Source organism: Oxyura jamaicensis, chromosome 19 (genome assembly GCF_011077185.1).
Source record: "Oxyura jamaicensis isolate SHBP4307 breed ruddy duck chromosome 19, BPBGC_Ojam_1.0, whole genome shotgun sequence".
NCBI lineage: Eukaryota > Metazoa > Chordata > Aves > Anseriformes > Anatidae > Oxyura > Oxyura jamaicensis.
In genome coordinates this window covers 7553011-7578345 of record NC_048911.1, presented here as the reverse complement: position 1 = coordinate 7578345, position 25335 = coordinate 7553011, and the positions used below count along the sequence as shown (strand labels likewise).

Here is a 25335-nt window from a genome sequence, read left to right as displayed (position 1 = left end):
AGATGTACTTGGAATAATGCTATAAAATGTAATTTCCTGAAGTTTCTGTAGTGTAGCTTAAAAAAAAAAATCCTAATCTGCAATAATACAACCTTTTTTCCTCTGTAAGGGCCCATGAAGAGGTATTGTGTTATGGAAACAAAACAAAAAGAAGTACCTGTGTTCCTGATGCGTTTTTGACAGTTGCTATGTTCTGACCTTGTACACTGACAGGAACCCAAATCTGTAACTCGATGGTAGCATTAAAGCGATTTTCTCCATTTATCTACAGAAGAAAATGCAAAAGGTAAGTGTTGTTTAATCCAGACAGATGAGATGAACTAAATTTGAAGCTATACTTACATAAAATTTAAATTCTTTGTTTTCAAGTAGTCCTTGGCGAACGTTCATGTACATTAAAGAAACTGGCCTGTAGAGGAAGATAAATTAAAACTAAGTGAACATTGAATTTAATTATTATTGAACATTAGTACATCCAATGACCCACACGCATTAAGTAATAAGGAGGTAGCACGATCAAATTTGTTAAACAGGAATGTTAGCTACACAGTCTATATAGGGGCATATATGCAGTTTATCAATTAGATGCATCTTTGAAGCAATCTTGAAAGCATTTTTTAATAACTTAAATAGTTAAGGATTTATATTTGACCCTAATGAGCTCCCTGTTTTTTTTTTATGATGTTTTGTTGTTCCATCTTCCAGACTTTACTTTTGCTGTCTTATACCACAGAAAGCAACTTGACAATCTGCAGTGCTTGAAACTATTAAGATGGAAATTGTGCTGGAATCCTCCCAGGCATCCTCTCAATCCTTTTTCCTCTAATTGACTAAAGTAATATAACGTAATTGAATATTCTTAAAACTTACTTGGTAAGAACTGCAGTGAACGCATATCTGACATCAAGGACATGTTTTTCAGTCAGAATGGTGCTATTTTCATTTATGCTTTAAAAGAAAAATAATGATGAAACAGCTTTATCATCTGCCTGCCTTGGTTTTCTATTACTATGGTTTCCAAATTGTTGATATTGGCTATACAAGAGGGATGGAAACATAGAGTGGCAGTAATTTATGAAAGTAGGGGTGCCATCCTGCCCTCCTACGGGTTAACGTACTGCAGTAATGTTGGAGTAGCCCTCCATTACTATGGATTTTGGAAGCTGCCATTGCCTTGGAATATTTCCCCACAAACCAGCATTAATCTGTGAATATGTAATAATGCTTTAATCAAAATTTAAAAGCGTCTACCCTTCAAAAAAACTGGACATTAAACTCGTGTAAACCTTTGCCTTAAAGTGTGCTTGCAATGAAGTTGCCAGAGACGAGTCCTCATTTCCTTTTTAAAAATGCTGTTTAATAAAGTGCTGTGTGCTAATCAGTCCCATACCAGTTACTGAGAGGAATGAGACAAGAAAGGAACAGTAACTTCCCTGTACTAGAAAGCCCTGATCAAGAAAAATCACTTGAAGACATCCTCATCCTGACTATTTGGAATAATAGTTCTACTTGGAACAGAGCTGGATTATGTTACTCATCTGTTTTCTCTGATAACGAAGGAGGATGTCAGATCTAAGTTCAGGAAACACAAGGTTTTAAACATATAACTATTCTTAAATTAGGAACTTAAGGGATATTCTATCTTTTACTGAAATAATGAAGTAAGAGCAAAGCTAAAATAATAAAAGCTTTTTTTTATATGGGTCCAAACACTTTAGAAGGTCAAAAAGGACAAGTACAATTTCGTGAAACCAGTGACTGATAAATAGTATGGATACTGAATAGGAATTACAGAATTTCTTTTACAGTGTATTTTGTGGTGAAAATAGCAATACTCACTTGGTGATATTAACAGCGATTGCAGGCTTATTTGGGAATACACTTTCATCTAATTGCCAAATGATGGAGAAATTTGCCTATTTTGAGGAAGAGAAAGATATAACAAAACATTGATTACCCTGTAAATACAGTCTTTAACTCACCAGGATACTGTTAAAATGTGATGGCTAACGTATGTTCTGCTCAGCATTCCCTTCTGGAAGAGTTAAAGTACAGGAATTTGGAAATTATCACTTGTTTTGCAAAAATGCATGTGGGTGACGAGCTGAATTTGAAAGCAGAGAGGCTATGGTCTAACTGTAAAGATAGGGGGTGCCAGCACAGCTACTCAAGGTACTATTTGGAGGAAGGGAGAAATGAAAGCTATCATCTCTACTTACAGTTGTCTTCTTGAACACTGGATGCCCAATTCTGCAGTTCAAGGATAACTCCACAGAAGTGAATGGTATTGGCTCGCCACAGTGAATAGCAGGAGAGGATGGCTGCCAACAGAACAAGGATGCTCTTCAATAGCAATAAAAATAGACTGGGAAATTCAATTCTGTTTGCTCCCATAAAATGAATTAGGTGCAAGTAGCGCAATAAAAGCTTGGGAGTCTTAGATAAATCTAATAATTCAGGCTGTATTTCTGACAACTGAAATACTGTCCCTCCCCCACCCTTGCTTCAAGATTTACTTAGGTAGTAACTGAATGGGAGGCTGAGCTGTGTTTTCTTTCAGGACTGTTTGCTTTCTGCAGCTAGCTGAACAGTTGTTCTATGATCTTACCTCAGCTGTCACCTTCTTAAAATGGAGATTTTTAGGATAGTTCAAGACCATAGTTGTCATGTATGAGTCATCTCCGCTGTTATTTAGTAAAAAATTCATGGACACTTCTTTAGTGTAGCCCACCACTAATTCTTTTCTAGAAGCAGAGAGAAAAACGATAGGTTACACGTAATTTCCTAAACTTTGTTAGTAAATAATAAGAGACCCATTTTGGTTCTGGAAATTACTCCCTTGAAGTACTTGCACACACAAAATAACACAACAGCCCAATTAATTATTCATTATTACTCAGGGTGTGTAGGAAAATGCTTTCTTCTTAATATTGAAAGCAGTTATCTCCAAACTTTAGGCAACATTTTTTCATTTCTCTTTTACATCAGCAGCTTTTAAACATTGGTCCAGTTGATTAGCTTTCCAGTGAATCTCCAGGGTAACTTTTTACAGTGAAGTAAACAACATGCCCTATGCACAAAGATGACCTGTTATATGAATGCAAAATAAAAAAAAAAAATAATCCAAGTAATCCAACTCCATCAACTCACTGAATCTGACTTGTCAAAGTTAAATGAGCAGTACAGATGGTCTTGTTGCAGTCCTTCTTGTAAGGCAACTGAAAGCAAACACAGATCAAGTTAAAATTTAACAGTCCTGATTTTTCCAAGGTAGCAGGTTTAGAATATCTTTACATATACACATACACACAGGGGTCCTTCTCTGAAAATCAAAATTGCCATGACCTCAGTTGAGAAGTTGGACATAAAGGATACGTACATAAATGTATCATCATAATCCCTAAGACTACAGCAACTGTGGGAATCAGTATTCACTACTGCTCAGTGCTAAGTGTGATACTAACTTTTCTATCCTATGCTTTACTGACTGCTAATTAAATATTGAATTCTGGTTTAAGACGCCTGTCAAGTAGCAAAAAGATGCCTCTTTACAGAGCTTTGTGATTTGGATTTTAGACTAACTGTGAAAAAGAACCAGGTAAGCTTGTACTGAACTGCAAGTGAGGAAACAGGATATCAAACTTAAAGGTTCAGTTTATTGGGAGTTTGCAGCCTTCCAACTATTGCTTTGAAACAAGTAAATCTAAACAAATTATATATGTATACCTAATTTTTGTTATTTTTAAAATCCATTCACTCGACAATTGCGTAGGTATTACTATTAAATACATCATTGAAATAATGAAAAGTACTTCACAAAACATAAAACCTTAGCCACAGGCAGCATCTAATCTCATTTTTAACAGAGGCCCAAGAGGAATGCGGTCAAAAGTAAAGGTTGTATCTTAGAGAGGAGATTCTCTTAATAGGGTAAAAGTATCTGTTTTGGGGAAACCTGGGCCTGAAGTCTACCTGGAATACAATAATGATAAGTAGAAAAGCTAGCAGAGGGGAGAAGGCAACATACAAAGGCTAAGAAAAACATGATTATTATTTTAATAGTAAAGACTTTGCATTCTGGAAAGAGAAGAGCTCTTCAGTATTTGATTACCTGAAAATGCATTTCTGATGGCTGATATTTATCAAGCACAGGAACAGCAAACTCCGTACTACCATTTTTCTCACAGAGCTCATATTTAACTCTCAGATAAACATTGGAAAAACAGTCGAAGTCACATGGCTACAAGAAAGGAAGAACATAAATTGAGAAAATATCTGGATATAAAAATGCAAAACAGTCTTTGCACATTATCTCTGTTTCAGCTTCTGTCAGGTGCCATATTTAGGGACCTCTGGCTCAGATGTTGCCTTTGGGCCACTGATTTTAATAGCCATCAGTGGCCCATAAATGTCAAATGTTTTTTTTTGAGGGATTTTATACATTTGGCTCCCATGACATCCTCTGGGTAATGCATTCATCAATTCAGTTATACATTGTAAAAAATTGTTTCCTTTATGTTTGTTTTAATCCTTTAGAGCTTCATGCCTCTCTGACAACTCTTGCATTATAAATACTTCACACTTACCCAAAAGGATGACAGTTTGATTTATAGGAATACAAATCAAAATGGTACACACCCCCCTCAGTTATAAAGCATGCTCAACGAGTCTAACACCCAGAAAACCACCCAATTATAGTAATTTTGCATTTCCAGGAAGATTAATCATTGTGCAGATTCCGTTAAAAATCCTTTCCTCGTAACCCTTCTTTCTGTAGTAAGCCTGACCAACATCACCTACCAGCGTGAAGAGCTGCAGCTCAGAGCATGTGTGCTCTCTGACTAAGAGCTTTCCACTTGTTGTGGTGTTCTGATCCTTAAACTGTAATCTCTTCTTTGCCATGTTCACATCTAAGTCCACCGTGTAGAGAATGTGTAACTGTGAAAACACTGGAAACACACACAGGAATTTCTTGTGTGCTCAGAACAAAGCAATTGCAAAAAGTCAGTGAATGAAGGGTAACAGAGTTCGGATCTGTAGCTCCGGCATTCACAGAGGAGGAAAAAACATGGTGATGTATTTCCAACATCTTCCCACAAGCCAAGCAAAATGGAAAAGCTTTTACATTGACCCCTACATTGCCTACTCATGTAGCCTATAATGGACCTGAAAGTTTAGACTGAGATACAATATGCAAGATTTTCAAAATTCTTTGTTAGATGCACCAGAAGTTGTCCACAGTGCACAGAAACAAACCTTCCAATACAGTGTATGACCATAGATTTTATTCTGATCACAATTCTCATTTATTACCTTGTTGAGACATTCGTAAAGCTGAGATTATATTGAAGCACAGTTTTGCTGTAACAATGCTGCTGTTCTGGGAAGTTACTATTCTCTCAGGGTTGAATCTCATGCTGGTGAGAAAGTGAACCACTGGTCTCGAGCTAGTCAGTGAAGAGCAAATAAGAAACAAGAATTAAATTTTTGAAACATTCAGGAAAAAATATTTTAAGAAATCCTGGCAGCAAGCTTAAGAAGTGCTCAGCTTTTCCATGATATTTCACCTGGACCAAGCTAGCCTATTTACAGAAGTTCCAGTTTCTGCTGGGAACATTGAGAATGTACAAAATCCCATGAGCCTGAAGGAACAGACAGCCAAAATACACCAATATAGCTAGAGTTTCAGAATTAAACTCACTGTTTATGTTTCCATTAGATGAACTCATTATCTAGTGGTAAAAATTCTCTCTTTATCTACAGTGTTTCCAAATATGAAACGCAAGAACAAAATCAAATCTGCCCATCGTGTCTTAGCCCTTGCGAACTCCACAAGTTATTCAGCTACCAGACATCTGACTGAAAATAAGACAAGGTCTGTCAAGATTTTTTAGTCTAAATGAGTGAAACCATCAGTGCTGAATTGCAGAAGTTAACCAATTAACATAGGTCTTAATGTTCATTAACTCATACTTGCTCAAAGCCTTAGGTGTTCAAAGTCTTTTGCCTTTGCAACTTGAGCCAACAGCTTTACATTTTATATGATTTCTTCTAGCACTGGGAAAGATTTTTTTACGTCTGTCCAATGCCAAATTAAAAATAGAATCATTACACAGTGTTTGGAACACAGATTCTAAATTTGTCTTTGAAACATTTCCCTAACACACTAAAAAGTAGCACTCATTACCTACCGGAGCACAACCACATTCTCCAGTGATCCTACTGCAATATCTCGGAGACCATCATTAGTGAAATCAAAGCCACCATCAATGGATTGTCCAAAATACTGGAGTCCTGCTGATACTTCAGAGGCTTTTACTCTCTAATAGGAGAGACACAACAGCAAATATAAGTCAGGATCGCCCTCCTTTCCTTTGAAAAATACACTTCCTTTCACAAGGCCCTTGTGAGGTTGATTTTGCAACACCCCAGACCCACAAGATATGGGCTATTAACTTACTGTAATAGATGGGCAGGCTTGCAAAAGAATGTATTTTTCTATAGGCAGCACGTGAACCCAGCTCCCTTGCCTAAGTAGGCTAGTGAGTAACTTTTCTAATTAAGGAGCAGGTCTGCTGCAGAAGTCTGTGGACTCACATAAACCATCCAACACCTGCAAATTTCTCACTCATCAATGGAAATGTAACGTTAAAGTCCTTCCTCCCAGACCCTTACTTCAAAACCACAAGCTTTTCCCTCCCATAGTGGACTGGGAGCAAGTCCCAACAAGAAACATACTTGAGAAAAAGAGCTCTTGATCTTGTCCTTTTCACCATTAAAGATGTAAATGCTGCCAAAAGAGGAACTGTTTGGAAGATGATCTTCAAGGGGGGCTCCAACTGCAATATCCTCATATCCATCCCCATTAATGTCTCCAACGCTGGCCACAGTAAACCCAAACCTTGCAAACTGAGTGGTCACCTGCACATTTAGATGTCCTTCCAAGGTGAATGAACCAGTCTGAAACACACCCAAGAAAGAAATCCCTTTAGAACAAGTGTAACCCCTAAGCAATATAATAAGAAATTCAAGATAACAGCTAATTTTCAGACCAAAAGCTTGATCCAACTGCATGCAAATTCTCGCACAGAAGCAGCGTCCCTGGACAGCCCTGTGCAAGCAGACACCCTTCAGGTACTGTCTGTCTTTAAATCATGAGTAGGCTGAGTTCATCCCCTGCTTGCTTCAAGACCAGCTTGTTTCCCCACCGCGTTACAGAAATAAGCCACAAGAGGGTGCAAGTTGTTTGAATTCTAATGGATGCCCAGCCTGTTTTCTGCTTCCAACAATTTGGTATGTGCCCTGAGCAAATTTTAGCAGTGCACCAACGAGAGCTTATCCTGGTCTGCATGCTCAGTTCTCACTCAAAATGACGCAATTAACGTATATCCTGGATATGTGTATCTGGTATACTGGATCCAGTAGCTGGGCCCACAAAACATTTTGTTTTCTATGAGTCCTGGGAAGTTTTAGCACTACCAATGTATACATTTATTGCAAGCTTTGCAAAAAACACTGTTTGGCAGAGCAAAGTGTACACCAAAAATTGCCTGTGTACAGGCAAAAGTCGTGATTTTATCACACTGTGATATCAGCATACCTTAGGTACAGAATGGTTTTATTTCTTTATTTTTTTCCTCTTTCATATTCTAATGACTAAGACCGGACTGCTGGCTTCATCCTGCAGTCCTCTACCATACAGGGAGAGCACACTCAGTGAGAGCACAAAGGAGGAATGTTTTATTTGTCACTACTTAGGCATGGTTGGAAAATCCCCAACATGGAGTGTTTACGCTACCAGTGTTTTTACCTCTGTCTCCAGGCGATAGACGTAAACCCTTCCTTCTTCCCCTTGGATGTGATAAAATGGAGCTCCAACAAGGAGAAGATCTGTCTCCCCATCACGGTTCACATCAAGTGGGCAGAGCTCAGAGCCAAAATAAGATCCGACCTGGGCTCCAGAAAAAGACAAGCAGCTCTTTCACTGGAATTCTCTATATATAGCTTTGTAGAATTAGCGTTCTTTGCAACAGTAAGGCAATTTTTAGAACAAAACATCACATATCTACTTATATGTGGATCACTTCACTATTATTTATTACATTACTGCCATCCTCGGGGACAGATCCTGTACCCAGCATAACAGTACCAAAATCATTATTCAACAATGTGACAGAATAAAAAGCAGAATAACACAGCTGATGACGTCTTTCCCCATGAGCCATGAGAACAGAACATAAATATAGTACACCCCACTTCGCTACATGTCTTCCCAGTCTTTTTCCAAATTTCACGATTCCTTCTGGTGCTCCCAAAGTATTATGGAGTGAACGAAGACTGTATAATCCACAGCTAGCTAAATCAGATGCTTGGCAGTTCCCCGATTCCTACTTGTGAGACCTCTAACCAATGAAAACACGGTGAGGTGAGTTCCAGTACCCTCCAGCACCCTGCTGTGAGCAGCTGAACTTGGGTAATTTCCTCCAGCTGACCAACTTGTCCCAGAAGCTTAGACTTCAACAGAGCTCATTTGAAAAAAAATGAGGTTGCCTGGCCATAATGGGTTTAACAGTACAAATAAGGCTAATGGATTTATTCCAACATTTATAATGGCTTTTCTCTTGCTTCAAAGGGTGTAAATTTGTCTGGAGAAAATGAGGCTGTTGCTTGAGCAACCTAGATGTACGCAGTGCCCCTGACCCCTGCTGACCTGCTTGCCCCTGTGTGAGTGAAGCACAGTACCTGCTCTCCTTGCAGGGTTTGTTTCAAGTGGCCATCCTGAAACACCAATACCTTCCCTGTCATGCTGTGCCGTGGAGCTCCAGCCACATACAAGGGTCCATATCCTGTGCGCACCTCTGCCACGCTGTATCCTGGTGCATTCACACAAGGAACAAAAAGATCAGACACGTCAGTACCATACTCTGTGCCTGAAGGAAAAAGCCCACGGAGTTTAGAATGAGACATGGACCTACGTATTTCAGTGAGATCCAAGAATTCGCACCACGTCAAGTTGTTGTGGCCCAGTTTTTAGATTACAGACCAGCTCATAAAAATATTGATTAGGAAATAGCAGGTAACTTTCCTGAGAGAAAAGCCAGCAAAGCTGAAGTTTTCCTCTCTTAACAGCTTGTGAGGTAGTTGAATAAACTGCTGCTCTGAAAAACCTGCTTGAACTCCTGAGGACTTTTCCTAGCATTTGTCACAGTTCCTGAATGCTTATCCAATATACACACTTTTTTTTTTTGTCCTTTTTAATTATTATTTCTGCAAGCTAGCAGGCTTAGAATCCTTCATAGAAGTGAAGGAAACATTATACTCCATATAAAATGCAAAAATAGATCTGTTGTGGGGCGTCTGTAACAGGGAGGTAATGAGAGCAGTGTTATCCTGACACAACCAGTCCAAAGCACCTCACATTACCTTGAAGAACTTTAAGACCAAGGTGACAGTCAGGAGACACAGGGATCATAAGGCTACAAAGCGCTGGGGTGAATAAGCAAGGCTTTATTTGTCACTATGCCAAGAACAGTATTGATTCACAAACTGTTTCTTCTCCAGACACTCACAGCAAGTCAAATATTTATACTTATCAGCTCACAAAAATGCTCTTCACTGTGTTCTTATGCTGTGAAACCAAATGGATGCGTTAACAGAATAGCACCACAATGCATCATAGCTTGTAAGGACAAATAGGCTGTACAAGGAGACAGTGTTTGCATTAGAATCTCTGTCCCTGTTATGGAAAATCATAAAAATTCAGTTAGATGCTGCAGGAAACGGTCTTCACGTAAATGCTGTCAGTGCCAGCACGCACTGCACTACGTATAAACAAACCAAATTGTAGTCAGGTTGTCACTGATCTCAAGAGAGTGGTAAGCTGCTTACCCAGGTAACTGTACTTTGCTTTTTTGGCTTCTTTCGATTCATTCAAGAAAACAGCTGTCTTGGTTGCCAGATCATACAGCAGAATTCCACCAGACCAGTCAAAGGCACCCACAGCACCAAACATTAAGACACGCTGCAGAAATAACATAGTGCAAATCAAAATGGAGGAACACAGGGCAATTGCCAGTGCTAGTGACTTCTGTCAGTCTGCAAAGCTGCTTAGTAGGTTGCAACGTTTTCTGCATTGCAACTCCTGCACTCTTTCCTAGACCATGTAGTAGCATGGGCAGTTTTACTAAATCAAAGCTGTCAACTGAAGTTAGCTCTTTTGTGCTTTGGAATAAAAAGGATCCAGTAGTTATAACAGGGGTCATGCGAGATAGATCCCATCCTAAAATAAAATTCACAACTGACATGAAAAAAGTGGTATTTTTTACTTATCTGACACATTCAAAGCAAGCAGTGGCTTGCAAATGAGATTTGACTACATAGTTCTCAGACTTCTGTATCAGCATCATTTCTTGTATAAGACCTCCTGAATCCTTACAAGGATTAAAACGGCAGCACAGCACGCAACTGTTTAGTGGGGTTAAATGCAGAACACTTGCCTTATCCAAAATCTGCACACTGAAACCAGATTGTGCAAGTTCATATTCCAGAGCATCACCTTGAGTACCTGACAACACAAGAAAAATAGGGTGAGCCACTTTTTCCTTATTCCTCCAAAGGTAGCAATGAAGTAGAAAAACTTCTGTTTACCTTCTATCCCAATAATACTCTGCTGCAGGGTTGAAAGCAGCCCATCTAATGCTGAATAATTGGTCACCTGAAATACATTAGTGTCATCTGGACCAGATGCAATCAGCCGCAATTCATTCAGGGCCTTTGGTTTTTTGAAGGCATCGCCCACCTGCGGAAGAGATGCAAATTAATCAGAAGAAGCAACCTTTAGAGTCTTCTTATGCCCACATATTTAAGGATGGAATCACTCGAGTTGGTGGTAAAAATCTCAGCTTCAACCACCCTACATAAACCCAGAAATTGTAATTGATTTGGAAACCAATGAATTAGACAGTCTGAGTGTCTCCTGGAGCCAGACCTTTACAAAACATCTTCATGTAACTGGCTGGTGCAGGATGTGGTGTATACAGCTTTGTTGTACCCAACTACTAAGTTTGGAAATCAATGTCACAAGGCATCATAAAATCAAACATCTTCCTCTGTAAGAGAAAGAATGAGAAGAGATAACTGAATGACAGTACTAGAAGGCAAGGGTGAGAGTGTGAGAAGAAACCTATCAGAGGCTTGAACAGAGAAACACTCATGCCTGACATACTTTTTGATCACATTTGTTTATTCTTTATTGTTTAACAGTTCACATCATAGCTTTATCTTTCATATATTTATTTTATGCGTGCTTGTTCCCTTATTTACTGGAGACACACATGGCTCAGTTCTCCCTTTCTCCCCCTGCCTGGTGCTACCCAGAAATGGAAGGCAGATATGATCCAAGTAGGTTCCCAACTCACCCCAATAGCATAGCGCTCAATTCCTGCCATTTTGGGCGAATTTATCACTGTTGTCAAGTTCATTTCATCCAGGAGTATTTCCCCATCTGTAAGCACAATCATGATCTTGGCTGCATCCTTCCGGGATCCGTGACTTTCAATGAAGATAGAATCCCTGGTAAAACATCGAAAAAAATGAAACATTTGCAGCTAACAGTCATAGCAAGGAGAGAAGAAATTTTCTTTCACATTCATTTATCTTAAAATGGCCAGGTGCTGTCTCGTTCTATAGTTTCCTGAGTCCCCTCATACCAGAAATTACACACTGACAGATGACTTTTACAACCTTCTAAAACATGGCACAGAAACCGCTGCCTGCCATTCAACCTCTTCCAAATAAACAGGACTGCTTTCAGGACCTGAATGTTCATGGAAGTGCCTCTCCCTTACTCATAAACGCCCCAGAAATCACCTTCATTATTTCTTGAGCTCCTTTTTTCTGTTACTTACAGGGCATGTTGCATGGCAGATGCTGTTTTTGTCACATTGCACACCTGCACAATATCAAGTACTTTCTGGAGGGTGGCATGTGGATTCCAGTTTTCTCGCAGGTCAAACTCCGTTTTGATTTCAAAGCCATACTGCACCACTGCAAAATCACACTGGAAGAAAGCAGCAGATAAGCATCTGCTCGTGACAACTGTTGATTCAGAGAATGAGAGCTCTCTGCAAGAACTAGCCCGGAAATCCCAAAAGAAAATATTATCCAGACTATGTAGAAAGAACATATTTTTTATGAGCAAGTGGCTTTTAAATATGTGTAATGTGGAAACAAAGATTGTTGTAAATATTTTATAGGTGAGGAAAATTAAAACACTGTCAGTACAGACAGAAAAAAGTTGTTTTGGGAAACGCTCATTTGTTTTTAAGTACTTGCATTTTCCTGTTATGTTTTTGGCACATGTGCAGGTTTCAGAGAGGATTATCTGTGATATTACTGCGTTGTTCCTTCATTTTTCCCTGCTGCACACCATCTTTCCTTGGAGTATTCCTATTCCAGGATGATCTGATTATCGTTGCTTTTGTGGTTGTGGGTATAGATGTTACAGTAAAGGAATAGAGACGGGAAACAACAAGAAAGTCATGACTGTCAGCTTATACGAAAGGAGAGATGGTGCCCACTGGGCTCCAAGCATGACAGCATAGCAGGGCTAGGGATTTCTAAGCAAACAAATGACAGCCTTTTCTCTCTACAGTGTTGTTAGGATCAAGACTGAGGACGTACTGCTATGTAAGCAAAATGACGTCAAGAACACATGCAAGTTATGGAAGTGCTTTTCCATCCTAATGGAAATAAACCTGCACAGTCCCAAATTCTGGTGAAGAGGCAGCTTACATGAAGCGCAGCACACTTTGTACTTTTAGCCTGCTGAAGAGAGTAGGGAGTACCTCAAAGCACTTCTCATACAGTGTTTTCATCATCTTGTGGATGAATGCTTTTGCTCTTTCAAAGTCCTCTGGCTCAATGCTCCCTGATCCATCCAAAATAAAAGCAATCTCTGTCCCAGAGCCTGCCAGGATATGGAAAATAAAGGAGTAAGGAGAAGGCTCCCTGGAGCTCAGTAATGTTGGTCAGGACCAAGTTCTTTATCCAGTGTTATCAATCAACACACAATCTCACTCCAACAAGCAACTGAATGGCACCAAGACTGCCCACTGTCATTTCAGCGTGAGCCACAGCTCAGCTCTGGAAGCTTACAGCACAGCAACCCCCCAGATTTCATCAGTCCATGACAGTCCACAGCATGAGCCTGTTAAAAGGTACTTCACCACGTACGCAAGCCTTTTTCCTCCTCCTCCTCTTTGTCGCTCTCCATCCAGGAAGGGAGCGTGCTGCCACCCTTGTCATTGATGTTTCTGTGTCCTGGTGTCTCCGTTGGAATATTTGCAGCTGAAACAGGAAAAAAAAATTGAATGTAGCTGACAGGGAACAGGGAGAGAAAGCCAACAGTGAACTGAAACCTTGCAATATTGCCCATGCAGCATTCCTGCACCTTGCTGCCTGGCAGCTGAACTCTTCGTCACCCCTGCAGTACATAGAGGATCATACTGCTTTCAGGTTCAAGAGTATGGGTGCTATGGAAAAAAAATGTGAGTTTTGAAGGCCGTGGGGATCAGGTCTTCATCTTAAAAAAAACAGCTACAGTTTAACAGAAATAAACTGCTCCAAGCACAGCCAGAAGTGTAAGTATCATAACAGAAACACTGAAGGGAAGGTGAATGTGTACATTTTAAAGCACCTATTGCAGTCCATCTGTCTTTCCATACTCATGTTTTGGCTGCAGGTCACAGATACAGAATACGATCTCTCGTCCTCCTGGTTGGCTGGCTAAGGAGGACTGTTATGAATGTAACAGAAATAATTTTTATTTGTTTTACTGTTGCTGGGCAGGTGACTGCAAGAACAGGCTAAGACCTGGATGGGTGTATTTACATTCCTTAAGCAATGAAGCTACCCACCATCACAGACCCACTCTATAAGTGACAGTGAAAAGAGCTGTGTGAGGAGTGGAATTTCTTCTACCTGACTCAACCAGAGTGTCTCTCTGCAACTCTGAAAGGAAACCATCAAAATCTTCATATGTGGATGACATGAGCCAGTCACTGCTAAACTTCTGCAGCTCTTCTGTGACCCACTGGTTGCTGACGAACTCTCCAATCTAGGGAGAAAAGCCAACAGCCGTGGAGACTGCACGTTTCATGCACACACACAAAATTGCCTTAATTAAAAACTTGACAGCCTGAAAGGAGGGAGTTTCTGAAAGCTTGGTGAAGCAGCCCTGCTCCTAGATTGCACAGAAAAACCTTATTTGCAAAGAAAAGGCTAAGAAAAGCTCTAGAGCCACAAGAATTATCCAAGTCAGACACTTTCATTTCCATAACTTATTCCTTGACACCCTCCAAAACAAGCTCTCTGGAATCAAGAAGACAGAGGCCTGGGTGAGTCAAGGGAGCCACCAGAGCATCTTAGATTGGACATCCTGCATGTCTAATGCAACACTTTTTCTTCCACCCAAGCATAGAAATGGACATGTGGGGAGGATGGAAGCATCTCTTTCTGACATATGAGCTTAGAAGCAAAAAAATGTGGCTTTGATGTTTCTTCCTACTCACCTTAGGAGCATAGAGTTTGACCTTAGCCATTTTGAGGGCGTTCATCACATTTCTCAACTGATGGTTTTCTAAAAACACTTGTCCAGATACCATGACAATGATTATCTTGTCAGTCCGTCTGGAGTCAGGGCTTTCATTAAAGACTTTATCCCTGCAGGAAAACAAGCCTAGAGGTATTTTATGGGACAAACTATGTCTTCAGAGCCAGAAATCTCAGTGCTGCTGGCAGGGTGCTGATGTTCATTGAACTCTCAGCACACAAGAGCCTGTGCAGTACAAACATGCAAAGCAAACGTGCACATTACGCTTCCAGGGATGTTGGCTCTCCGCTACTGGGAGCTCTGCAATCACAAGCAGCACACTGGGTGTTTTTACAATGAAGTTCAGCATTGCCAGAGTCATGCTAATGGGAAAAATTGAGTCAAGGAGGAAAGCAAGGCTCCCGGGGAGAGACAGCAGATGAGTGAAAAAGATGGGAAAGGCCTCAGGTCTACAAACTAGCACATGCAGGTGACTGCATTTTCATCCTGAGGTCTCCTTTCATTCAGCCAGGAAGGACTTCATACTTTGCCTCTTGGCAATTTCTCCTTGTGAAAGCCAGAGTTAGACCTGAGAGACCCCCAGATTCATTCCCAGGCCTCTGTTGGCAGAGTCTGTCACTAAGAGAAGCACTGGAAAAGTGATAGCTGTGAGGGTGTGAGAACAAGAAGAACAGAGAGGAGGTGCAGGAGGCTGTATTGATGTACATGAAACGCAACAAATCATTTGAGTGTCCCAGGAGCTTCCTGAGACACGTGAACTCACAAGACATGCTGCAGTGAGGCTGCAATATCAGTCTGTGAACTCTGCTGCTTCATATTTCGGACCTTGAAGAGAGCAGTTAATCTGTTGCAGCTTTCTTGCAGGCTCAGTTCAGTTTGGGTCTGTGCTCCATACTGCACCACAGCAAACCTGACCTGGAGAAAGAAGATGGCAAAGCCGTGTTGGTTAGACAAGATCTAAGGCAGGATCCCTAAGTCTCTCAGAGTGTCAAGTTTAGTCCCAGACTTTACTGCACAAACACAGAAGGCCTACATTGCAAATGGTCAGCAGATCACCTACTTTATCTCTCCATCACACATTTGTATTCTGGTGATCCCTTTTGGATCAGCTCCAGGAACTGACTTCATTTTCTTTGGCTTAAAATGATTTCTCTGTCTGAACTTTCTGTATTTATCTGTCCAGCCAGATCTTTCACGACCACATGGCTCAGCCTCACTTTGTCTCCAAATATCAGGCTTTATTTAAATCATTTAAAGTAATGGCTTATAAGCCTCACTCATTTGTATGTCAACTGTTTCAAGGTGCCCTGAGAGATTTGCCTGGTAAAACATCTCGGCATGCTACTGGCGTGAAAACTCACTCCTAGCTCTTCCACTCCACTCTTCAGCTACTCCTCATCCTTGGATCACTAACATTTAACTCCTGCATTACAATATGTAGATTTTTTACCAGCATCTCTGCGAGTAGTTTAAACAGCAGGAAGCATGAGAACTGGGGGACTCTTTCCATTCTTCAATAGAGCTCCTACCAGAAAACAGGACTGAGCAATTTCACAAACCTTTGAGCATTTCTGCCACGTTGACTTCATCATATTGATGACTGAGTTCTTAGTGCTTTGGAAATCATCTGACTTGGTGTTCTCTGATCCACCCAGAATGACAGCGATCTCTGTTCCCAGTTCTGTCAATGCAGAAGAACATTTGAAAGGCACCGAAACATCCTAACATTTAGCAAGAGTTCAAGAACACTGACATACACAACAAATTAGAAACAAACAAATAAATGTCTGACCACTTCCAGCCATTCTGAAAGCAGGTCTAGATGATGATGTGATCTACACTATAGTAATAAGTTTTATTTTAAAAAATCTCAGTTAATGATGATGGTAAGAATGATTGAAGTTTACCATAACCTTCAAAACCTCAACCTTTTCCCTCCCCAGCTCTCTCCTGCCACATGAATACAAGCTGCTTTCAAGGAAGTAATGTTTGTTCACGTCCAGTACTTACCTTTGCACATGTGGTTGCTCCATGCACCGCCAAAGTGCTCACCACAAGTAATGCTGACGTTGTTTGTGCCCATAGAGCTGCTGGTGGCAGTAAACTTGTCTTTGCTGTTTCTGTTTTGAATGCCATTTAATTTGGTCTCAACTAAAAAAAATGTAAAAAGCAAGAATAAAAAAGTCTACATTTTAAAAATATTCTTCTAATTAACATACCTTAAAATCAGCATCTGTTTCCTAGTGAAGATGAAATGAGACCTTATAGGTGTCTAATGTAATCTTCTCAGCTTCTTTGCAATGACTGCAAGAAGCAGAGCAAGGCCATACAACCAGCTCTCTGCTCCCTTGATTAAATGCCACAATAGCTCAGGCAAGTTGGAATGAACAACCTTGACTGATCAGGCATTTTTAAAAATCCCAGTGGATGTCTGTCATATCCATTTGCTAAGAATATAGATGCTTTTCTAAATCCAGGCTTAAGAGCTGGATCTTTTGTACGCATGGGACACCACAAGAGAAAATCCCTGGTGCTTTGTGCTAGTCTTCAAGGCTGAACCTTGTAACCCTGTTGAAGTCAGTATAATACATCATCAAATTCAGCTCTTAAGTCTCTCCCAGCGGACCATAGACCATCCTGGTAAGGAACTCAGAAGGCCCCTGCTGTTAGGTCAGAGCCTCATGCTGCTATTTCTGTCCCTCTGCAACGGCACCGCGCTGGCTCTGCTCCCGTACCCATCTTGGTGAGGTTGAGGAAAGCTGCGCTGCGCAAGTCGGCGGTGAGCAGAGTACAGACTCCGTTCATGTCCTCTGTCGTGGTGAAGGCCCGGCGGTGCTTCTTCTGCAGGCAAGCCTGTGAGGGTGGCAGGGAAGGCTAATGAATAACGAGCAGAGCCATAGACAGCATGAATGAAGATGCCATCTGGTGAACGTTCAGTATCCCCTGCACAGCACTAAAGGCCCCATAGCGGGAGTCAGAAAGCAAGCGGTGACCCCCTTCCCTGCTGTGACCCCTGCTGCGTCAGGTTAGCCAGGACCTGAGCTCCCACAGAGGGTGAGGCTGGGGTACCACCAGGCTGAAGGTGGCAGCCTCCAGGTCAGCGGCTCTCAAGCCCTCTCTGCCAATCCACCCTTCCCCTCTGAGTGGGGCTGGCTGCAGGGAAGTACGAGGTCCACTGCAGTCCTCAGCTGATGAAAATGAAAAGGGCCCTTCTGAGTTTTCTCTCTTGGCTGGCAAGGCACCAGCTGGCTTCCCAACCAATCGGTATCCAGCCAAGAGCTTTCGGCCTTTGTCCTTGTGTTATGTCTGCTCATTTGTAATTCCCTGCAAACATACACAGTGTTTTGGAAAAATCCAATCATTCCCAGCCATGGGTGTTTTCGATCCCTTACCAGGATCCAGTCAGAATTCCTGTCAATAGCTATGCCACCATCCTGGACGTTTTTGGAGCCTTTAATTCTTCCTGAAATTAAATGAATGATTGATTGAATGAGGGAGGGAAGGAGGGGAGAACAGTGTGGGTGACAAAAAATTGAAATGGATATGGTGCTTATCAGCCTTGGGCAGACAGAATAAGAATGTTATCAGCAGTTACAGCAATAATGAATGCATTGGAAACAAAAAACTTTGCCTCTCCTTCAACAAAGATTAGGCAAAGACCTAGTTGTGGCAGAAGAGGTCTTGCAGCCTCCAAAGACATCACTCCCAACGCCTGGGGCAATGGGTTGCATTTCTCTCCATGAAGTGCTGAGCTAAGGGGCCCAGCAATGTGCTCAGGACTCTCTGAAACATCTTCCTTCCGCACATCCTCATGCCCATGTCAAATCAAGTATTGGGAAGGGAAAGTAGGACTGTACCTTGCAAAGGTATCTCCTGGCACTGGATCTTGTCCTGCAAAACCGTGCACTTTCTCAGCCTGCCCAACCCCTTGTCTATTGAGGAAGTAACCAAAATCCTGTGGAACAAGACAAAAAGCGAAAGAGGGAAGGTGGCACAATCAGGAAAAGTCCTTTGATACTGGAGTGCTAAAAAACATCTGTGGGTTAGGGTGTCACACCATATCCTGACAACATGTCTCTTAATTGGACACCAGTGTGGTTTTGAGCTGAACAAGCTACTGAGAAAACACTTTTCTTCTCCTACAAATCTTCAGCTTTCCCATTTGTTCCCCTAAAGCCTCCGAACTGGTGGTGCTCCAAGCTGGTTGCACCCCCAGACATCACTAGGAGACGCCACTAGCAAATTGCATCTTTGGAAATCGGAACAGACAACGTCCACACCACCGAGTTTGTTCTGTTTCTCTTTCAGACCCTTGAGGAAGGGAAGAATGAGGTTCCCCCTTACCACACTCTGCCGTCCCAAACAGGTTCTGTCTGGGCTGTTGGCAGGGGAAGTTTCCACCACGCAGGCAGCAGCTCTTCCGCAGCAGCCTCTGGTCACAGCAGACAGGAGTTTTGCCACTGACTGAACTGGGTTAAAGAAGGGGTTTTACTCTCATCCCCCACTTCTCTGTCACCGCAGGTGGGACTTGATCTGAACAGTGAATTCAGGAAAGCTAGCCCAGACCAAGGAGGAGGTCTGGAAGTGACTTGCCCATAAAACACTGGAGATGAAAGGAGGCTAGAATGCAGTAAGGAAGTCCAAACCCTGTCCTAGGAAATGGCAGCACTGTCACATGAAATGGAGACTGCTGTGTGAGTCAGCCCCCTTGTGCTGACAGGATAGGAAAGGTTTCTTTACTCCAGAGCTACCTGCTGCATAGCCTTACTACTTTGCTAAGCGTAATATAGGTTATCTCTATAGCAACCACTTGTGGTTGGCTTCTATTCACCAGCCTAGCTATCCTTTTCTGCTCCCCTACAAACCCAACAGTCAAAATATAGCAGTTTCTAGCTCTTTATGGTCTTCAGACCAAGCTCACAACATTTGGCATCTGGTGGGTAGACACGACTGCTGCAGCCCCCGAAACCACACGATATACCAGGGAGCTCTGCAGAAAAACAGTTGCTTGTTTCTGCCATCTGGTTAAAAGAGCAGACAGCCTTTTTTGTGCAGTGCTATGACTTAGCAGAGCGTGAGGGGAGAAGCATCATGAAAGCTAACAAGCTGACGATGGACACCTGATGCTTATCAAGCTTTGATATCAGCCCCTAAGAACAACTCTGGGTCCCAGGAACCTGTAATAACAGTTGTAGAAAATGAGAAGCTACATGAGCTCAGACCACAATCATTCCCAAAGACCTGGGAAGCCTGGATATGTTTTTCTTTCTTCTGTTCCTTACATGGTTTGGTTCCCATCTGAGTGCTGCAGAACCTTGGGCCACAACAGAGCGTCTGTGTGTGGTGTGATCCACTTCTTGCCAGTGTCAACATTAAAGCTCCTCAAGGACTTGATCACTGAAAACAAAAGTAAATGAGCACAGATGGTGACCTGTAGAGTCCTCGTTAACAGCACAGGCTCTTGAGCCAGCTCTCCCTGAACCCTACCCACCATGACAGCACAGAGAGAGCTGTGGGAAGGAGAGTTACCTAGCTATGGAGGTGTCATTCATTTAGATCAACAAATAATTTTCTTGCCCAACCTAATGGAAGATAAAGTAATGCAAGTCCTGTTTTGGCACCCACAGTCGACCTTTATAACAGAACAAAACATTCCTGAAGAGAGGTGAACATAGAATTGGTGGTATGTTAAAAGATGTTAAAAATAAAATAAAAAAAATAAAAAAGCTCAAAGCTTTGCAGCAAGAGAATAAATTTGTGCCCCAAATGTGATGGATATTCTGCTGGGGATGCAGCTCTGCAAAAAGTCCAATAAATTCTCAAAACTGATACAAAATGGCCATCAAAAAAAGAGAAACTTCTCATCCACAGAGCTGCAACTGGCATCCTAAAGGTAATTTTACTATTATTTTTTTTTCATGAACACCCTTTCTTTGAGTAAGGCAGCCCACAAAAACGGGGCTGATATTGGTGTTTTCGCTGTCAGAGTCTGTGGCAAGCCAACCTTTGTTGCTGTTCACATCTCAGCTCTTGATTTCTTGCACAGGCTGGGAACAAGGTGCTATGATAAATGCTGTGAGTTCCAGCGCTGAGCTGTGCTGTATGACCAAATCCCTGTCAGCGACGTGACGGCTTTGAAAACCTCGTACTAACCTCAAAGATCTGTGGCCACAAACTCCATGCCTGACTGCAACTAGTAAAGAACCAAATGTGAATTGTATCCACCTAGCATCTCTCTAACTTCACTCCGAGCTGAATACGAGGTTATTCAGTTAATTCCGTATCATTTCCCAGCCTGCCTACAAACGCACAGGTGGAAGAAGTGAGATACCACAGTCAGGGCAAAGACATGCGACGTGCCCTGACTGCGGTGAATTTTCAGTCTGCTTCTGCTTCCTGCAATGTCCCATCCTTCAGGGACGTGGCATGCACCCCTTTCAGAGTGTAGGCAAACCATCCTGAACTACCTCCTCACTTTGCTAATCTCATTTTACCAACTAAAAGACCTAAAATAACCCAGAGATGGTTCTAGGAATCTGTATGTGCTTTCACTGTAATAGTCTTAAAATTCCACACATTTACAAAGGCCTCCAGTAAAACTCCTCTAAAGCAAAACGGATCCGGAGCTCCAGATATGCTGGAGCGAGTTCCCTGGGAAGTTCAGCTGGCTTTGAAGTAAGGGGCAACTCTCAAGCAGACAACAAAAAGAAGAAATGATTGCCACAGATGAGCTCACTCGTGAATATTCTTGTGCTCACATGGTATTTGGCTTGGGAACAGGACTCTTCAACGCTGCACCTAGTTGTGCTGCTGTCATGCTGCAAAGCCACGAGATTTAAACTTTTTGCTCCTGACTCCCTGTTCGCAGGGGGTTCCAACACAAATGACTCAGCTTTTAGCCATTCACTTATTTGAATTAAGTGTGCTGTACTTAACCTGAGGGGAAAAAATTGCGTGTAATAGATGAACCAACGATACCAGCAAATTATTTGTAGCTTACTGCTTACAACCTCGGCACAGATCTTTTAGATAAGTTCCAAGAACCCAAGCGAGACCCACCAAGACAGACAACTGCACTTTGCTGCACTGCCACTTTCAACAGCAAAACCCACAAATGCTAAGAAGTTTGCTAAAGGAGAGTGATAGAAAAGAGCCATCGAAGCACACAAGGACAGAAGCCTCCCCCTTACTTTTGCATAACCCAGATCAAGGTAGATGAAGATCTGAAAAACATCTTAGTAAGTTCTGTGGGCACCTCCGTTAATAATTGACGTGTTTAACAAAGCTGGGAGCTACCTAAGCACCTTACGATAAGCTCGAGAACAGAAGTACTAGTAGAAATAAAACATCATCATCTAACATGTAGAAGTCAAATGGAAATAAGGAAAATAGCAGAGAATAAACCCTGATATGAAATCTATAATCACAGTAAAGCAAGTTACAGAGAACTGACATCTCATTAAACAAAAAATAAAGCATTCTTTTCCCCAAACACATTGGAAATACAAAGCTTGCCAGAAAGCCTGTGGTGCTGATCAGGGCATGAAACGAATCCTTAAACAATATTCTTTCTGTACAGATGGAGTAGATCTATACAGTACTGGGTCTTTTGAAAAAGGAACCAGGCAAACAGAAATTCTGTCACACAGGATCCAACTAGCATTTCTTGGTGCAGTAGCTGGAAGCGAGGCCGGTAACATGCCAAGTGCAGCTGTCAGTTCCTGCAGCTAATGGAGTAGGACCAGAAGGGTGTCACCTTTCTGGGACAAGCAGCTAGAGATGAATTCATGGTAGAATGGTCCCCACAGGGCTACAGGGCAGAACGATGTGGATACTGACTCTGACTCAGGAAATATTCCTAATTCATCTCATGCCTATACCTTACTTTATGCATTCTTATTCTCACACAAAGGCTCTGAATTTTCTTTTCCATAATCCTATCTAGGGCACTTACTAAGGAGATCTGTAAGCCAAAAACTTATGGGAAGTCTCTCTGATAGCACACACTGCTTAATCCACAGTGCACCCACCTACTTCACGGTAACAGCCAAAGAAATAAAAAATTACTGAAGGCCAAAGGTTGCTTCTTGTTTTGCATTTGATTTTCACCCAACAGCCACTTTTCTCCCACTAAGGATGAGCACTGTCTCTCTCCATCCAAACACATGGATTTCTGTGAAAAAGTAGAAACCCACATTACAAAGTAAGGACTTTTATTCCATACAAGTCCCAGACATCCTGAACTTCCTACATAAGAATCATTTTATTGGCTCGCTACCCAAGTCTCCAGAAATTAGTTTGTTTCCAGGCTAAGATTTTTCATTTCCTAATACAGACTTTTTAAGACTTTTATTTTCTAATGCATGGAGAATAAATGCAGAGAGAAGACTCACTCATTAGGAAGAGCAGATACAGGAACAACCTCATCATTCCCAGCTTTAAGATGAGGAGGAGGACTGGAGGTACCAGGCAGAAGCAGCTCTCTTCCTCTGCTGATTCTCCAGGTCTGCACGTCTCATTGTGCTCGCTGAGACAAGTGACTCTACTGTAGGTTGCCTAACTGAGGTTTCAAGGCGTACGCTAGTGACATTTTAATAAAACTGCAGGTGCAAAGAGCTACTGAAAGGCAAACTTATGTTACTGAAGGGTAATTTTTAGCATTTTAATTTGTCTCTGTCAGCACCCTTAGTACCTAGCATGATAGGATACGTCTGGAAAAAAACTCAAGGGACTACATTTGTACTGTCCACTTTCTCCTTTGGTGCTTGCTATGAGGACATGCCACATAAAATAGAAATTTGCAGACAGATCCACTTGAGTGAACTCACAGAAGCGATTTAAGGAAGGTATCAGCTCTCAGATGCCCCTCATCATAGTAATTTTTTAATGCGGAGGTTGAGCTCCCCCCATCACACGCACACAGAGCACTGGTGTTCCCTTTTTATTTAATATATTGTTATTAACAGAAATATTGACACCTTGTGGCAGGATGCCCAGGATGTTAAGGGATCCTGCACATTTCTACTCCCTGTACCAACAACTCTTTGGCTTCTATTAACCCCTCATCTCTCTGTATTTTTGCCCCTAGTTTGGAGCAGACCAGCACAAAATTAATCCCAGATAGCTCACACTGTCGGAGTACTGCACAGCAAGTAGCATTTGTATGCAGGGTGGTGTTATTACAAGTGCAATGGTGAATGCTGTTGACTGGTGAAGCAGTAAACAGTAAAAATACCTTAGTGAGATAGAAACAGTAAGTGTTAAGCAGTCAGATGAGTTAACTGCACAGAAATCCTTTGGAAAGGTTGGGCCGGGGAATAGAAGAAAGTCATTCCAGGGAGGTGCTCTTTGCCCAGAAACTGTAAGTTTTCCAGGTGTTCTTAGAAAATAGTGCAACAAGCAAATCTGTACTTCTTCTAGCTACCTCCAGCTCCCCTCCTCTAAGGGCTCACTGTGTTTAACAAACATGCAACAACCAGCAGAGCCTCACAGGCCAGAGGGGCCACCACCTACCTAAACTGAAAAAGATTACATCAAAACAAGCAAAGAAAACGCTCCTCGATTTTAACAACAGTTAGGTGCCAGCCATGAGGCAGCCACAGTCACACCTTTCTGATGCTTTGCTGCCGAAGCAGCCAGGAGGTGGCAAAAGTGAACAGTTTTCTTTAAAATGCCTTTTTTTTTTTCCTTTTTCAATTAATTAATTTTATTTTTAGTCCCAGAGCAACAAATGATACTTCTTTAAGTAGAGCAAAGAAGAACAAAACTGATCACTAATAACAAGAACAGTCCAGCTGAGAAATCTGCCAGCCACCTTGCTTTGGAAATAGCTCTTTGTGGCTGATGTAGACAATATATAAAGCATCTGTTCTTTGTCTCAGCCCTTTTGCTTGTCACATTTTAAAGACTCCTTTAGCCAGCTACAGAGGCAATGGAAAGTATGCTCAGTTGCACGTCGGGTCATGAAGAGATGAAGAGAGGAGGAATCAGCCAGACAGATCCATACACCTCCTCACACTGGCTTCAGCCTCAGAGCATGCTTTGAAAAAAAAAAAAAAACAGGGAAAGGAACAACAATAAAACATGCACAGTGTTTGAGTGACAAGAAAAAACTGCTTGAAACCTTACCCCTGAGGAAAACAGCCTTACGGGGAGTTGGGAACCGCACAAACTGGGCATGGAGCTTGTTTTAAGAAAATCACGCAGATAAGCAGTGAGATGGATCACTGTGTGGTGGGAGACATTCGAAGCGTGGTAGAGAGGCCACAGGAAGCAATGACCTGGCAAAGTGTGACTGAGAAGTACTTTGGAAGCAATACATTCTTGCATTCATCTCCCAACCACAAAGCAACTTGGACCAAATCACACAGGGGAGGACTGGAGCACCCATATAACCCTGCAGGGGTCATGAGAGCTGCTGGTGTCTGTTCTCCATGGCACGGCTGGGCTTTCAGTGCCTTTATGGCTCATAGAGAAGACAGAGGAGAGAAACTGCAGATACACATTCACAGAGGTTTGAGTCTTTTTTTTTTTTTCTTTTTTTTTTTATGAGAACATTGCAAAGCCTCCCACTTAGCATAGGGATGGATAGAAGACAGGTTCCATGTAGGAGAGTAGGGAAATACCAAAAGCAGAAGGGAGAGGACCCTTCACCCTTTGGTAATTCCTATTGTAACGGACTGAAGAGTTTCTTGACAAAACATTATGATCTCTTCGGAGTGGAT

The 25335-nt window shown here is 41.9% G+C and overlaps 1 protein-coding gene across 3 annotated transcripts in view; it reads right to left on the bottom strand.

Annotated features, from left to right (window-relative positions):
• Positions 1 to 24177, bottom strand: part of ITGAE (integrin subunit alpha E) — a 31138-nt gene extending 6961 nt beyond the window's left edge. For 2 of the 3 annotated variants that reach the window (XM_035342946.1, XM_035342947.1), the window contains exons 1-30: positions 19894 to 24177; positions 18469 to 18566; positions 18004 to 18074; positions 17347 to 17464; positions 16622 to 16762; positions 16171 to 16292; positions 15375 to 15526; positions 14571 to 14721; positions 13981 to 14116; positions 13234 to 13347; positions 12846 to 12967; positions 11907 to 12058; positions 11418 to 11571; positions 10648 to 10798; positions 10497 to 10564; positions 9889 to 10021; positions 8743 to 8873; positions 7811 to 7951; positions 6739 to 6960; positions 6192 to 6322; positions 5314 to 5447; positions 4801 to 4949; positions 4112 to 4240; positions 3151 to 3218; positions 2609 to 2744; positions 2220 to 2321; positions 1840 to 1916; positions 871 to 948; positions 343 to 409; positions 158 to 265 (exon numbers count right to left, since the gene is read on the bottom strand). In XM_035342946.1, coding sequence (XP_035198837.1) covers positions 158 to 265; positions 343 to 409; positions 871 to 948; positions 1840 to 1916; positions 2220 to 2321; positions 2609 to 2744; positions 3151 to 3218; positions 4112 to 4240; positions 4801 to 4949; positions 5314 to 5447; positions 6192 to 6322; positions 6739 to 6960; positions 7811 to 7951; positions 8743 to 8873; positions 9889 to 10021; positions 10497 to 10564; positions 10648 to 10798; positions 11418 to 11571; positions 11907 to 12058; positions 12846 to 12967; positions 13234 to 13347; positions 13981 to 14116; positions 14571 to 14721; positions 15375 to 15526; positions 16171 to 16292; positions 16622 to 16762; positions 17347 to 17464; positions 18004 to 18074; positions 18469 to 18566; positions 19894 to 20105 — 3768 coding nt within the window. In that variant the 5' untranslated portion in view covers positions 20106 to 24177. The remainder of the gene's footprint in view (positions 1 to 157; positions 266 to 342; positions 410 to 870; positions 949 to 1839; positions 1917 to 2219; positions 2322 to 2608; positions 2745 to 3150; positions 3219 to 4111; positions 4241 to 4800; positions 4950 to 5313; positions 5448 to 6191; positions 6323 to 6738; positions 6961 to 7810; positions 7952 to 8742; positions 8874 to 9888; positions 10022 to 10496; positions 10565 to 10647; positions 10799 to 11417; positions 11572 to 11906; positions 12059 to 12845; positions 12968 to 13233; positions 13348 to 13980; positions 14117 to 14570; positions 14722 to 15374; positions 15527 to 16170; positions 16293 to 16621; positions 16763 to 17346; positions 17465 to 18003; positions 18075 to 18468; positions 18567 to 19893) is intronic. The other variant, XM_035342948.1, reaches the window with a different exon arrangement.
• Between the last annotated feature and the right edge of the window lie 1158 nt (positions 24178 to 25335).